Raw genomic sequence first — 16398 nt, forward strand, 5'->3', positions numbered from 1 at the left:
TGTCTGAGGTACACATGCTTCTATACTCAGCTGTGAGATAATATTTGGTCACAGCTCCTGGCTTCAAGCTGAATCCCTTTGTCCCTCCAGCTGTTTGGGTGTCTTTGTTCACCGTTTCTTCTATAGCTTGGTCAACAGGGATTCGGCCAAAGGGATTGGTGGAGCCCAGTTGGACTGAGAAGCCTCCTTCCATGAATTCTGTGTATACATCTGCGTGTGTGATGGGCAGCTCAGACATCTGGGCGTAGTAGTAGGGGAGGTAGCGTGCATAATTCATCCTGTCATAAGCAAAGCACCATGGGATCATTGCTCGAATGCTAGCCAAGTGTAGCATCCAGTCTCCCTCTCTGGATGCTCGGATGAGCCCCAACAAGATTTCAACCATGTCCAAATAGGACATCCAGAAGTTCGAGAGGCTGCCATTTCCACCTCTAAGGAACTCACGGTAGACTTCAAATAGATCCATGATGCGTGTACAAGAGCTGTTCTCGAGGACCTCCTTCAAAGCATGTTGTGAGACTTCTTTCCCAAGGCTGTCAATGGTCTTCAGTGTCTCATTCAGGTGAACCATGTCATTCCTGTGAGTTTCTTCCAACCAGGACAGGAAACCATTCAAGGTCTGTCGCATGAGAGCCTCATACAGGAGCTTGTGTAGTCGCACTGCCCTGTTGTACTTGCGGCCATCCATAACACCAGCAATCGAGCCTTCTGCAATCATGCCAGACTCAATGCAGAGGTCTTTGAGTCCAGCATCTTGGAAACGCTTTCCTATTATTGCCAGCAGTGTGCAGATGGTGTGGAATACCCCAAGCCTAACGATGATATCATGGAACTTGTCATGGTGTTTCCATGTGATCTCGACAGCCTTCGCATACAGGGCTTGGTCAAAGACACAGACAATCTTCCTCAGGCCTAAGCACTGCATGATGCTCAGTGACTGGTTAAGCACCTCGTTGACAGTAGACATTTGTGTCGCTGGAGCATTGATGGTAGGCAGATAGCCTATATTGTCGGGGATGACCGTCATCTCTCCTCGAGTCAGGATGTTGAAGCCTGTCCAGCTGCTGACTGACTGTTCTTCTTGTTGTGACATGCGTGCTAGGACCCAAAGAAGGTTTTTCTCTCTGGCAAGCTTAGTATTGGCTGCAGTATCGGCATCTGACTTTTTGCTTTGTGGTGGCCCTACCCGTTGTCCAGCATTGTAAGTTGGTAACATTGGTGGGGGTCCATCAATGCTTCTCTTCTTTGTTTTGGGAACAGTGGGTATGGGTTGGACAGGAAGTGGGTTGACTGGCTTTACTTGCACAGCAATCCCATTGACTCTGTGAGATGTTCCCTCACCACTGACAGTTTCTTCAAGACGGTCGATATTGTCCCAGGCTAAAGTTGGGAATATGCCAGGATGGATGTTAGCTGGAAGGGCAATGCCACTCCCTGATGATGAGAGTTTCTGGAGACACAGGGCAGTGTTGATCTCTTCCATCTGTGAATAGGACACACTGTGACCAAGTCGGTTGAGGATGTTTATCAACTCTACATTTCCTGTCAACGATTTGACACTGAATGGTAGAACAATGTGCTTGGAAGGCTTGGTATTTCCACATGTCACTGCATATACTATGTCATGGCCAAATGACTGCAGAAGGCACTGCACTCTCTGGGATGCATGATCAGGATCATTTGAGCCTGTGAGTAGAGAGTACAGGAAGATAATGAGCGACTCTGGAATGGTAGGACATTCTGCTTCTGGTTTGACTTCAGGCGGCCAGGTTTGAGGAACATCTTGACTTTTAATGTCTGCTCTCAATTTGATGGCTGCTTTGGCTATAACATCTTGTGCACTGACACTTTTCAGGGTCTGCAGCTCCCTTTTGAGAGACTGATTTTCTTTGGCAAGTTCCCTCATGGACAAGTTATCGGGATAGAGGAGGACTCTTCCTTTCTCATCAGGGAATATCTGCAAGGCTCCAGCAAACTCACTCTCCAGGTTTCGCCTTATGTGCTTCTTGGTTGATTCCTTGACTTGGGCAATGCCTTGGGAGTTCATTGAAGCTACCAGTCTAGAAGAGAGATCAGTCATTGTCATCACTTGAGGATTGCCAAAAAGCTCCATCCTGATGAAGAGGAACAGCTCATTGTATGCCTTATTCACAGCAGCTTCATACTGGGCTGCAGCATCATCATCTTCATTGCTGGCAACCTCTCCTTTGGAAACCTCTTCTTTGGTGTAAAGTCTATAGCATGACCTGTGGTAGTGCCCTTCAGCTGCTACAAGGTCTCTACTCACAATGGCAAGGATTCTGCTGTCCCTTTTCTTTGTGGCTGCACTCCTGATCTTTGCATCAGCTCGCAGTTCTCGACACTGCACCAGTACTTCTCTCGTATTCTGTCTCTTGGAATATTTGCTGTTTTTCTGACAAAATATGCACTCTGCATCATAAGTCCTAGATGTACTTGGAGCATGTCGAGCTACTCTCTTAGATTGTTTCTCTTCAGCAGAGACACAACTTTTCTTTTCTTTTGCAAGGAGGCCATCAAAAATTTGCTTCATAGTGAAGATACTGCGACACTTTCTGTGGTAGTAGATTGCTGGAATCTGTCCCTCGGGAATGTCTTTTGCCAGTTTCAAAACTGGTGCATGATTTCGTATCTGAGCTGCCCTGAGCAGAGTTCTCCATGAGTCGACACTTTGTAGTGAAACCAGCTTATCTGTATCATCAGAACAGTGGATAATGCACTCCACCCGTGGGCGCTTTGGTATTGGGTAAAAACTTGCTTGTTCACCAGTGGCCATATTCAGTCAGTTTTCACCTGCCACATACAAACAAATACATGTAACTTAGGGGTGTATGAACACTACTAAAACAAAGTTTACTTTGCTTCACCAGCGTCATATTACCATTATTTATCTTACATAGCCACAAATAGATACATTACCTAGTTGCTATGCAACAGCTGTATTTTGTCCACATGAGGCCGCTAAAATCAACACAAGATGAAAGTTCCTCGTAGCCACTTTAACTAATCATATTAACATATACATTAAAAGAACATGCTAACATTATGGGAAATTAGCTTACAATCTTCTCCAGAGTGAGACAAGAAGATAGATACCAGTTTCCTCTATATGTGTTTAGTAGAAAGCTATCTGGCTGCACGTTAGCCTTGCTTAGCACAATGAATGGAAGTACACAGTACTGGTTATCCTTGGTTGTTGGCCAACTAAGAACTGTCCCAGAGTTTAAGCTAGGCTAATCAGTACCAGGGGTGTTGAAATGCTATATTTGTAAAAATCTGGGCAAATACACAATCGTGAGAGGCACAGAAACAGGTTTCCTGAAAGAAAAATGAAATAGCTGCTCATTTGGAAAGGTTATCATGTATTATTTTACTTCTGTTAGTGTACCAAATAAAATGGCACCAGTGAAGTTGTGTCACCTTGGGTGATATCGATATCTGGTCTGACCCATGGACTACCTGGCTTTGGTCTAGTTAGTTTCTTAGTAATAATGCCCTTCTAATTTAAGGTTCACAATCACCTCACACAATGAAATAGTATGGGTATATTATACATTTTCTGAATCTTTACAGTCCTGTGAGTATTCCAGTTTTTGTGTTTTGTGTCCCTGATATTCCTAGATGCCACAGGGCTAAAAGAAAGTATATAGTTTAGGCGAACATTGCAGAAAGATGTGTGTTATTGACGGGTTGAAGAGCTCAAGTGACCTCTATATTTGTGAGAAATATCCACAACAGGGCTTGAATGAAAGCTAAGAAGGTCCCCTTTAAAATGATACCAAAGACAATATTATAGAACATTGAAAAATGTCCTGACCATGAGGCTAAACCAGGATATGCACCAGCGTCTAAAATGCAATTTAGTTTAGCGGGTGGTTAACTTCATGAGCTGATAACTGTGATACAGCTGCCACTCAGGAATGGTTATCATACCAAAATATCATCTACAGACATGGATCCTTTCAAAAATTATAAGTAAGTTTTGCCACCTTGAGTGTACCGAAATAGGAAATTTTGGGCTCTGGCCCATGGACTAATATTCGAAAAATCAAACGAACTGGGTTCTGTAACTTCAATGAACATAACCTGGTCAGGTTTAATTCACCTAAAACAATCTGACTGCCCTTCAAACAGAATTAAATGTCTTTATTGGATTGCAAAGTCCCTATTTAAAAAAGGTATCACATCAAAATGTTATCACCACACGCCACTAGATAAGAGCAGCTTCTCTGGTATTAATGGCATTATTTTCATACTGTAGCAATTTGGAACTAGGGGATGCCAAAAATACCACAACACTCCAGCAGCTCCGTCTGGAGACCTCCGTCCCCAGACAACTCTGCGCTCAGACAAGCCAATGGTGTGCCGAGAGCTCGCTGCTGTGTAACACAATAAACACCATTTAAACTTTCATTTAATTGACTGGCTGTTGTATGTTTATATTTTCAATTTTAAAAAAAAAGAGTGAGGAGGGGAAGGTGAGCGCGGGCGTTTGCATGAACGAGGTGGATATTTATTTTATCATCCATTTTGTTCGATGTCTTTGGAGGAAACATTGAATGTGAAAGGACTGGAGCAACAGCGTCCAAATGACGTTCAAATAAGACAAAAGAACAAATGACAAAATCGTAAGTTTGTGTTACTTGGTTTCAGTGAAAAGACTGGCTAACGTCAAATGTAGCTAAGAATTCACTTTTCTGTTTCCCATGCTTGCTTTTTGGAGGAGACACGACTTGGACCCAACAAGGAATGTGGATTTGAATCATGTAGCCAACAAAATTTGGCATCAGGCTATTCTTCTGGGTACTTCTCTGTATTGTAACGATCACGGATGAATAGGCTCGGTAGCCCTTGGCTGACGGGTCGGAACCTTTAGTAGACTGGTTAACGTTGTCGCTTGCGGTGTGGGAGTCCCGGGTTCGCGTCTCGATTCGCGAGGACGCGCGTTCCTAAGGAAGGGGGCGATGCAACGATCACGGATGAATACGCTCGGTAGCCCTTGCTAACGGGTCGGACCCTTTAGTTGAGCGGTCAGCGATGTCTCCCGTGGTGCCGGAGATACGGGTTCGCGTCCCGGCTGCGGCAGTTCCTGTGGTTGCCCCCCGAATTCGCTACGGTATTGTTGTTGTAGTGCACTTGCTATATAACAAGGTATATAGTGCCGTTGCTGTAACTTGGTATCTCGAATGTGATGCTGCTGTTGATGCAGCTTGAACTAAAGATGGGTTTTAATGTATTGGTTAGCCCACCTACCCAGTATCACCACCAGCCGTCCGCTCCATCTGCTTCTTTACCATGTCATCTGCTGCTATCACAGCTCAACTGTGTCACACACTGCCTCCAAAATCACTGGTCTTCCCACCCCCAAACTCCCAGACCTCAACAGCAAAGCCATCACACACAAAGGACTTGGTGTAGCAAACAGCCCCTCAACCCGATCTTCACATTCCTCTCATCTGGTTGCAGATATAGGCCGATCGCCTGGAAAAAAAGCCTGCTTTGACTAAAGTCTTGTACACTGGGGAAACCAAACAGACGCTGGCCGAGAGGATGGCACAACACAGAGGAGCTAACACGTCAGGCCAGGACTCTGCAGTCTACAGCATCTGCATCTGTTTAGTTTCCACAAAAAAACTAAAGAGTACATATGTCACCAGCTTACAATGCTGTGATTGCAACTGTTCCTCAATCCTCTGTGAATAGTACACATGGCCATTGTAACTCTAGTTAATGCTCACTGCTATTTGTATATGAAACCAATCGTTTGTTTCAGTCATTATGCCACTGTATTGTTTATAAGGGTGGGGATACCTGCAGCCAGTTGAGACTGAAGAGGTCACTTAGATGAGTTATGAAACGTTTCTCTCAATAAATGTGAATCTACAGCTCCAGTGTCCCGCAGGATTTTCACTGGGACTTTCACATTACTTCCCACGAGTGAGACATGACCCTCTGTAATAAATAGTGAGAAATCAGAATGATCAGGACCGGCACAGTGACATGAGGATGCTGGTGGCTGCACTTGCTCCAGAAACTGCGCAAAAGGATTACCAATTTGGATAGAGGTGGCCAACGCTACAGCCTTTCCCTGCCCCCTACCTCCTGATAACTTACTCCTACTTCTAAGAACAGGACATTTTGCCTTCCAATGTCCCCTCCCCTGACAGTAATTACAAACTCCATTGAGATCAAACTTCCCACCTGACCCACGATCATTTTAGCATGCACTGAACTCCCATCTCCACCCATCCTACCTCATGGAATGTGAACCACCTGCCATACACTGCCTGTGAGTGTGCACATCTCCAAGTGTTTTTGTGCATTAAAACATACTCGCTGTCTAGGACAGCAGCCTCCGCAGCAGTTATAACTTTAGGCTCATTATGTAGCCAGGGACTGAGTCTTTGAACTGTTCTAACACAATAAGCTCAGCCAAGCCCTCAAACGTTTCCACTTCCAAAACGGCACACCACCGGTGAAAATGAGTGGCTAGATCCCTAGCGAACTCACCATGCGTCTGCTTATCTCTCTTTCTCCATGACCTAAACTGCTGCCGGTAAGCCTTGGGCACCAGTTCATACGCCCTTAACACAGCGGACTTCACTTTATCATAGCTATGACTATCGACTGAACTGAGAGCAGCATATGCCTCTTGTGCCTTACCAGTCACGATGCACTGCAATAACAAAGTGCGCTCCGCATCAGGCCACTGTCTGGCATCAGCAATGTGCTCAAACAGAGAAAAAAGTTGTCTGGATCCCGTTCACTGAACGGAGGGACAAGACGCAAATTGCTGGCATCAAACCGATCAGGAGAATCACCAGGAGATATAGGAAAGTCCATACTTAAATCATCTGTCATTCTGCCTGTCTTAATTAAATCCAGTTTAGCGTGTTGCAGCTCTAACTTTGTTTGCTCCAATTTCAACTCGGCTTCATGCGATGCGCTTCCCGAAGGAGGGGGGTAGTGTAACGTACATGGATTAATAGTCTCGCTAGACTGTCATTGGGCAGCTCCTTTTAGCCTGATCATAAGCATATTTCAGGCAGTCTTGAAAGTCTTCAAGACTGCCTGAAATACCCTCCCTGTGAGTCCAACAACTATCAAACCAAACACAAGATCGACTGGAAGTCTAGGATGTCTGCCATACATCAGATAGCATGGGCTGTAGTCAGTGGAGTCCTGTTGGGTACAGTTATAGGCATGTGTCATCGCAGCGACATACTCATGCCAGCGAGGCTTCAGGTAGGGGTCCAAGGGCCCAGCATGTTCATCAGAGTACGATTGAACCTCTCAGTGATTCCATTTCCCTGAGGGTAGTATGAACTGGTGTGTGTTTTGGTGATGCCAATGATTTTGCAAAGATCCCTTACCACTGCACTTTCAAAGTTGCGCCCCTGATCAGCATGGAGCTTTGCTGGGAATCCAAAACGGCAAAGGAAATTTCTCCACAACACCCTGGCCACTGTCATTGCCTTCTGGTCCTTAGTCAGGTAGGCCTGGGCAAAACGGGAAATATGGTCGGTGACCCCCAGCAAATTTTCAACCACGCCAACAGACTTTTCCAATGTCAGGAAATCAATACAAATGAACTCTATGGGAGCATTGGTATGTATGCTGACAAGGCCTACTGTGGAGGTCTTCCTGAGACAGCAACGCTCACACTGCTCACACCACACTTTAACAGCTTGAAACATCCTGGGCTAGTTAAAGCGTTCTTGAATCAGAGTGAATGTCCGGTCGAATCCAAGGTGGCCTGATTGATCATGTAGAGCTATTTTTTTTTCTTGATTCAAGAATGTAGTGGAGTTTGCTGAAAACAATTGTATTGCATATATACTTAGCACAAAAAGTAAGGAAATTTGTGTTTGGTAGATTCTTTGTTGTAACAATGCTTCTTGGCAATAAATCTTATGCCTTTGGAAAGCCTGTTTATTTCCCTTTTAAATGGTGCCACATTTGTAAGGAACATGCATTTGTGGGATGAGCAGCAGAGCTGAGTATGTATGGAGGTAGATTTGTCTTTTTATTATCCAATCGAAAAATATATTTTCAATCAAAAAATACATTGTCAATCAAAAAAATATATTGTCAATCAAAAAATAACTCACCTCAATCAAAAAAATGTTTTTCAATCAAATAAAAAATGTGTTTGAATCCAAAAAATATTTGAGATCCAAAAAATTGCATTTGAAAACTTTTCTTTGATTGAAAATATTTTTTTTTGATTGAGGCGAGTTATTTTTTGTTTGAAAATATTTTTTTGATTGAACTGAATTATTTTTTGACTGAAAATATTTTTTTGATTGCAGGGATTTTTTTTTTGTGTTTGGGCCATTTTATGGGCAGGACATTTGTGTATTAATTTTCCAATTACAAAAAATATCACTTCAATCAAAAAAAAAGTTCAATCAAAAAATAACTGACTTCAATCAAACAAAACATTTTCAATCAAAGAAAAAATGTTTTCAAATGCAATTTTTTGGATCTCTAATTTTTTTTTGCATTCAAACACATTTTTTATTTGATTGAAAATATTTTTTTTATTTGAGGTGAGTTATTTTTTGATTGGATTGAAGTGAGTTATTTTTTGATTGGATAATAAAAAGACAAATCTATCTCCATAAGTATGTGGGTTGTGCCCATGAAAAAATTGTCAAATCTTCTCTGCCAAATCAAACAGCTTATTTTGCTGTTGTGGTACCCCAGGTGCTGACAGTCAGGTGGCTGATATAATATTTATTGCCAAGAAGCACTGTTACAACAAAGAGATAATCTACCAAACACAAATGTCCTTACTTTTTGTGTTAAATTTATTATGGACATTTAAAAAGCAGCATGTATGCGTTCATTCAAGCAGCATGTACAAAAGCTGACGGCCTCCTGGCAATAGATGGCACTGTTTAAACCGCTTGGCCACGGGTTTAGTTGCTGCGCACTTTCCTATCACATTTTGTTGACGCTCACCACATGGGCAACCGGATGCGGAGATCAACGCGGTGGTTCGTCTGAAGCTGCCCGGTCCTCATCCGGTTCGTTGCATTACTTAAGTTTATTTTATTCTGAGATTTCTCCAATTGATTAAAATGACGGAAGGCAAAGGAACGACGAGTACTCAGCCAGCTAAGCAACTGCTGGCTTTGAACCCAAAAGAAGAAGCTGACTTCAAGAGAAAGGTCCAGGAGGTGAAGAAACGACCCAGTAAGGTAGGTCTGCTATGCTAGCTGACGTAACACGAGGCAGCTATTTTGATGGTTTTTATTTTATTTTTTAAACCTTTCTTTGCTTGATTAACTGTTTTGGTCGAGGTAGGTAATCATTACCCAACACTTCAAGGTCATTACGCATTTTTCTGATTTGATAGTTATCGAGCTTATTCACAAGTGAAATGTTACTCGAGCATTTCCCGTGCTGCCTCACACACTTTGCTTGTCTCTTTAAACCTCGTCCTTGTGTTTGTAGGGGATCAGTCTGACTCCAGGGGTGATTTACGTGGGTCACCTGCCTGTTGGACTTTTCGAGCCTCAGCTCAGATCATACTTTGAACAGTTTGGAAATGTTCAGAGGCTTCGACTGGCAAGGAGTAAAAAGGTACGGAGCAGTAGATCAGCTCGCCAATCAAATTCCAATTATGCAGTTGTTGGGCTGTTATAGTTGGATGTGTTGGTAAATACTGGAAATGCGTTACTGCGTGGTCTCACAGGTCAACGTGGATTTGAACTTCTAGCTAGTAGTTAGTTTTGCCTTTGCACTGTGAGGAAGACAGTTTTGTGTTTGGCGTATAACATATCTAAAATGGCTTTTAAGTTTCAGCTACTGTTGCTGCTAACAGGCCCTATTCTAGTAAGTACAGAGAATTGATATAAACCCAGCTATCACCATCTGCGGTTCCATATAATAACTTATTCTATTATCGGTGTTAACTTATTTTTGGAAGGCATAAAAAAAGAAGGCAGGAAGCATGTTAATGAGTGTCTTGATGCATGCTCAATAATCCAGGTAAGGAAAACAGAGTAAGTTGATTCGGTTCATCTGGACACAGCGTTTGAGAGAAACGTTTCATTAGTTATCTAAGTGACTTCTTCAGTCTCAACTGATTGCAGGTATCCCCACCCTATAAACAGCACAGTGGCATAACGACCGAAAACAAAATCTGTTTCACATGATAATTACCATAACCATTAACTAGAGTTACAATGGCCATGTGTACTAGTCACAGAGGACTGGGGAATAGTTACAGTGAATAGGGGACGACCATCTCTGAACCAAGGGAGGAGGGCTCTAAGAGTACATCTGTCACCATCGTACAATGCTGTGATTGCAACTGTTCCCCAATCCTCTGTGAATAGTACACATGGCCATTTTATAACTCCAGTTAATGATCTTGATGCATGCTCAATAATCGAGGTAAGAAAATCAAAGAAGGTTAAATCAGGTCATCTGGATACATTTATTGACATGTGTTTCATCACTCATCTAACTGACCTCTTCAGTCTAAACTGACTACAGGTATCCCCACCCTTATACACAATACAGTGGCATAACGACTGAAACCAACGACCAGTTTCATATGCAAATATGGGCGTGACATTAGCTAGAGTTTCAATGGCCATGTGTACTATTCACAGAGGATTTGGGAATGTTTGCAATCACAGCATTGTAAGATGGCGACAGATGTGCTCTTTAGATTTTTGTGGAAACTAAACAGATGCTGGCAAGGAGAATGGCACAACACAGAAGAGCTAACGCGTCAGGCCAGGACTCAGCAGTCTACACCCATCTACAGGCTAGTGGCCACTCTTTCAAGGTTGAGGATGTGCAAATCCTTGATCGGGAGGAATGCTGGTTTGAACGGGAAGTTAAAGAGGCCATCTATGTGAAGAGGGAATGACCATCTCTGAACTGGGAGGGGGGGGGGGGGGCTAAGAGTATGTGTGTGTGTGTGTCCACTGAAGACCATAGGTCAGTACCAGTCAGTCTGGGGACAGGCTTAGTGTCTTTAATGTTCTTTGTTCAAAAACCTGGTTGCTTGATGGAAAAAGCTGTTCCGGAGCCTACTGGTCTGGGCTTTGAGGCTGCGGTACCGCTTGCCTGACAGTAGCAGCTGGAACAGTCCATAGTTGGGTTGGCTGGGGTCTTTGATATCCTGCGGGCTTTGCTGACACAACGTCTGTTATATATGTCCTGGATGGAGGGAAACTCACATCCACTGATGTCCTGGGCTGTCAGCACAGCCCTCTGCAGTGTTTTGCAGTTGTGGGCAGTACAGTTCCCATGCCAGACAGTGATGCATCCAGTCAGGATGCTCTCGGTTGTGCCTCTGTAGAAGGCCCATAGAATCTTGGGTCCCCTGCTGAACTTCTTCAGTCACCTGAGGTGAAAGGCGTTGCTTGCCTTTTTCACCACATGGCTGGTGTGTTCATCCCAGCTGAGGTCCTTGGTAATGCGGACACTGAGGAACTTGAAGCTCTTGACTCGCTCTACAGCAGTCCCGTTGATGGTGATGGGATCCAGCCTGTAAAATGTTAAATAAAGTATGACTTAATATACAATTATGATAATTTTGACTGACTATTGAAGAAAAAGTAACCACTTTACTCACTAAACAAATGTTAGACACTACCTGTAGGCCTAACTGTGCCTTCAATTAAATGGACACGGTACTGCTGCTGATCCTCCAAGATTCTTATTCTACTTTAATTTACCTTGTGGCACAGACTGAAAATGACCTCAGATGTACCAGTGGTCTGTGGTCAGACTCCTGTGCCTATAGTATTGTGGTGCTTTATGCTTATTGCCTGTTCCTCTCTGTGGCAGCACAATAAAACCCATGTGCCAACAATAATAGAAATGTGAAAACTCAAAACATATAGTGGATCACTGCTATTTGAAGACGTACAATATCAAGTAGACTTTAAGGCCACTCAAGTTTAGATCCAAAGTCATTTGAAGCTTTCATGTCAGGAGGGATTTCATGTCTGGAGGGAAATTCTCATTTCACAATTTCACATCCCCTTCTCAACAGGGCAGTCAGGGTCAGATATAGAGGAATGAAATCATTCAGGTAGAAGCCATTTCTACTGAACTGTTTATCTTTTTGCCCTCCCATGTCTCCTGTCAGACCGGTGGAAGTAAAGGGTACGCCTTTGTGGAGTTTGACTGCGATGAAGTGGCGAAGATTGTTGCGGAGACAATGAACAATTACCTCATGGGAGAAAGGCTTATCAAATGTGAGCAGTCTTCAAACTTCAATTGCTTGCCTATTTAACATTCTGCATTGAGGCAGTGTCTGTCTCGCAAATAATTTTGTATAAGAATAGATTGGTAAACATACAGCTACACATACAGCTATACAATTTCAGAATGTTTACCTCAACCACAAAAATGTGAGTTGTCATTGTTTACCAATTTAGAAATTAATGAACTGTTTGCTATGCAGTACATTTGCACATTGTACAGCAGATCTTTTTTTCTTTGCTGTCAGTGCTAGGTTGATATCCATATTACTCTTACTTTCTTAATGTGTACACTTGCCATATCTGTATTGAGGGGCACCAAATGATGCCTAAAATTGAAAGCTAAATCCATTGCTTATTATGTCCCAGGTCATGTGATGCCCCCAGAGAAAGTGCACGAGAAGTTGTTTGTTGGTTCCGAGAGGAAATTCAGCAAACCTAAATATCCTGCCGTGGCACGCTACAACAAGACGCGCACCCCAGAACAGATCGCAAAAATGACTGACAAGCTGCTGCGTAAAGAAGCCAAACTCCGCAAGAGGCTGGCAGCGAACGGGATCCATTATGACTTTCCAGGATTCGTAAGTACTTCGACATAACCTTGTTTTTCAATAGCTTAAAAAAACAACAACAAAGTAACATGACAGTCTAGGAATTTAGTTTTGCATGTTTTGTAAATCACTTTGGATAAGACCATTAACAAAATCCTTAAAATGGATATATACATTCTGTTTTATGTGTATTTTAAGCTTGCATCATTTCTTTACTAGTAGCCCTTCTGGCCAGTTTGTTACTTGGAATAACATACTTGGCATTGAGGAATTGAGCTTTTTCGTTTTTTCATCATTCTTAACAGGCTGCCCATCTTCCCCAGAAGAAAAAGTGCTCAGATGCCATGAATGTGTCTACAAGTAGTGAAGTAAGAGCAATGCACTATATAGTTGTGGAGTTCTTTGGTAGTATAGAAAGTTATGTAGAGAAAAAAACCCTGCATGCTCACTCCTTTTTAAAAACATAAATGGTGCAATTGCAGTGTTGTCCAATCAAAGAAAAAGAGTGTCTGCACTCAGATTTGCAAGTCGCAAAGAAAGGAAATAAGGCTTTTTTTATGTGGAAATCTGAGTGCGGACCCTCTTTTTCATTTAAGTTATATAGTTGGGCACGGACTGAAAATGACCCCAGGTCTATCAGTGGTCTGGGGTCAGATACCTGTGCCTATAGTATTGTGGTGCGTTGTGCTTATCACCTGTCTCTTTCTGTGGCAGTGCAATAAAACCCATGTGCCCACAAATCAAGCAAGCAATGATATTGCTTTTCCTCATTCCTCAGCTAGCTTTAACTGAGCCTTGCTGATCTTTTACCCTAGTACTGTTGTGTCAAACTACATGTAAAAATTAAGTGTTACCATGCGAACTGGCGAACCCGTTTACTTTACAGAATGATTTTAAACCTACGCTGAATCATTGGGGTCCAGTATTTTATATTGGCACACATCCATGTACCATTAAGTATTATTTCAGTAAAAAGTTGAGTACCTAGGGTCCGCGGTGGTGTAGCGGTCTAAGCATCGGCTTTGTGTCAATGCAGTTGCCCACTGGGGACCGGGGTTCGCGCCCCGGTTTCGTCAGATCCAACTATGGCCGGACTCGATGAAGCAGCAATAATTGGCAATGCTGTCTTCGGGAGGAGGGTGGAGTCGGCTTGTGTTCGTCACATAAATGCGTCTTTGTGTGTGTCGGAAAAAGCAGTGGTTCGGTCTGGATTCACCTTGTCACGAAAGTGGGGAGGCGTCTCCTTCGAGACTGCCGGCTGGAGAGATGCAGTTGGTGAACGCATGCAGTACGAGGGTGGGTGTTTGAACTAAAATAGGGATCGATTGGCCACTAAATTGGGAGGAAAAAGGAAAAAATCAGAAATAAATAATAATTTTAAAAAAAAGTTGAGGACCTCAACTGGTTTACTCTGTGCACCAAAACCCTCAACTCATTTATTAAAGCATTGGTGCCTGCTCTGTCATTTGATTTAACCAAGGAGAGCTCAAACCAGTGCACTTTTGCTCGGTTATCAAATTCATAAAAGTGGCAAATGGAATAGAAAACAGTAAGTAACTTCAACACAGTTCAAAATATCTGTTTTTCAGCTTGCATAAGAATTTTTTGACTTGTTCTATGGTGTGATCTTCCCTTGAAAATAATCTGTACTGAAATGTTTAATAATTTAAATATGTTTATTTGCAAAAAATGCAATGTCCATTTTGGAAAATGGTGATTTCTGAGGTCAATCGCTCAGTAGCGTTTTTTGGCAGTGCTTATGGTCAACCAAGGACTCTAGTGACCTAATAAGGTTAAAAGAAAACCCTTTTAAATTTTTTACAATTACTTTATCTGTTGCCAATTATTACAGTGGAGTAGGTGTTACTTTTAAAATGATGGACGTCTCATTTAGCAGGGAAACTCCAAATTTTGGTTCTTTCAGTCAGTGTGTGTTCTTTGCCCAGACTGAGTCCTGCTTTGTGGCTGATCCCAATCTCTTTTCTTCATCAGGATGCCACACCTGTTTGCACCCCATCTGTCCTCGAGAAGAGAAAGTCCATGGTCACTGACGATGACAAAGATGATGAGATTGTCATCAAATTGCCAGTTGATGAATCCAAAAGCACGGATGATGAAGACTGTCCCTTGGAGGAGGAAGATGATGATGGTGAGGATGACTCGGAGAGCGAGGAGCTCTCAGAAAGAGACGAGGCTGCCACAGAGGAGGCAGAAAAGGAATGATCCCTGCCCTTTTAATCACAGACTTGGTTAAATTCTTTTGCAGGGCACAGATGCATACACCCCTGTTGTGTATGGTCTTCGTGTATTGCTTCAGAGATGATGGGAGATAACTTTGGACTGTGTATAAATGTACACCTATAAAGAAAGGGCACTTTTTCATGCATAGAAATTGGTGATCACAAGAGTTGGTAACAATTTTGAAAGCACCCCTCATGAAAAGTCCCTCTCTTACTAGATAGGGACTTTGACCTCCCTAATTGTAGGGGCTGAAGTGGTGATGCCATGGATGCTGCTTGTAATGCCATTCCAATGGAGCTTCATTACTCCCCACAGATTGTGTGTGGTTTGTGCTTTTTGACTATAACTAAGCTCCCTTAGCAGTCTTGAACCCGGCTATCCCACAGTTTAAGTGGGCAGTAGTATGATTTAAGCAGTGTTGTTTTTATTGTGTATGTAACAAAACCTATGAAAATATTGTCTTAGGATGAAAACCTATTAATTTTAAGTCGATGCTATGGTCTTTAATAATAAATGCATTGTAATCAACTGCTTGGGGATCCTTTAATTTATGTGAACTAAAAAAGTTTGAGAAGAGTGCTGACAGGTATTTATTTGCTTGAAGCAAAAAATCAGGCAGACTGATAATGTATGAGAAGCCAGCTATGCGCACGCAGTTAAATTGTATAGAAGGGGTAAGTTGTTAACAAAGATTTGGTGGAATAGTTCCTCATGTACCAAAAGACACAGGTTAAATAAAGCTATTTCAAGTTCAAAATGAAATAATTGTTAAATGTTCCACAAGGCCTTGTGTGAATGAGCTACATTTTGACTTTGCCTAAATAAACTAGCAGTTTTAGATCATCAAATTGGATTATACAATTGCTTAGAAAAATAAAACAATCATTGCACTGATTTAAACGTTATTTAAGCTTTTTTTCATATTTGTCCAGTGTGAGTGTGGCTCGTTTGAGCCCTACTGCGGGTGGTGAACGTTAATAAATAAATAAATACATTTGTATTCCGGGTTAGTGAATATATCCTTCTGTTACTATGGGTTAGTGAACGTTTAATACATTTGTACGGTGGGTTAGTGAACATTAATACATTGTACCCACTTGTACTGTGGATTGGTGAACATTTATTAATACATTTGTATTTCGGATTAGTGAACGTTAATACATACATTTTTACTTTTGATTAGTGAATGTTGGTTAATCAATTAATACAGTTTGTCCAGAGGAGGTCGCGAGGGAGTCGCACCACGGAGCACGGGGCTCGCATGCAACAGTTTTCCAAGTGCCAGCATCATCCCTAGTCTGACTGCGCATGCGTACGACGATCCCATTCTTGTCCTGCAAGAAGCATTCCGG

General features: G+C 42.4%; 1 protein-coding gene and 2 non-coding genes across 3 annotated transcripts; all 3 read left to right on the plus strand.

Annotated features, from left to right (window-relative positions):
• The first annotated feature begins 8973 nt into the window (after positions 1-8973).
• nifk (nucleolar protein interacting with the FHA domain of MKI67) lies at positions 8974-16010 on the plus strand. Its single transcript, XM_056289478.1, has 6 exons — positions 8974-9224; positions 9481-9609; positions 12140-12248; positions 12624-12835; positions 13111-13173; positions 14798-16010. The coding sequence occupies exons 1-6, from the start codon at positions 9105-9107 to the stop codon at positions 15026-15028; spliced, it is 864 nt and encodes a 287-aa protein (XP_056145453.1). The 5' UTR covers positions 8974-9104; the 3' UTR covers positions 15029-16010.
• On the plus strand, positions 11732-11862 carry LOC130121360 (small nucleolar RNA ACA64). The gene has a single exon (XR_008811067.1). It is a non-coding gene; the product is annotated as a small nucleolar RNA ACA64 (small nucleolar RNA).
• Positions 13416-13546, plus strand: LOC130121359 (small nucleolar RNA ACA64). The gene has a single exon (XR_008811066.1). It is a non-coding gene; the product is annotated as a small nucleolar RNA ACA64 (small nucleolar RNA).
• Positions 16011-16398: the final 388 nt, after the last annotated feature.

The sequence above is a fragment of the Lampris incognitus genome, chromosome 11 (assembly GCF_029633865.1).
Source record: "Lampris incognitus isolate fLamInc1 chromosome 11, fLamInc1.hap2, whole genome shotgun sequence".
NCBI classification, from domain to species: domain Eukaryota; kingdom Metazoa; phylum Chordata; class Actinopteri; order Lampriformes; family Lampridae; genus Lampris; species Lampris incognitus.

What these genes read in the sequence shown, in the direction of transcription:
- nifk (XM_056289478.1), top strand. Translation starts at nt 9,105, where the DNA reads ATGACGGAAGGCAAAGGAACGACGAGTACTCAGCCAGCTAAGCAACTG. An exon ending in TGAAGAAACGACCCAGTAAG is followed by an intron (nt 9,225 to 9,480) that starts GTAGGTCTGCTA and finishes TTGTGTTTGTAG; the next exon opens with GGGATCAGTCTGACTCCAGG. An exon ending in ATTATGACTTTCCAGGATTC is followed by an intron (nt 12,836 to 13,110) that starts GTAAGTACTTCG and finishes CATTCTTAACAG; the next exon opens with GCTGCCCATCTTCCCCAGAA.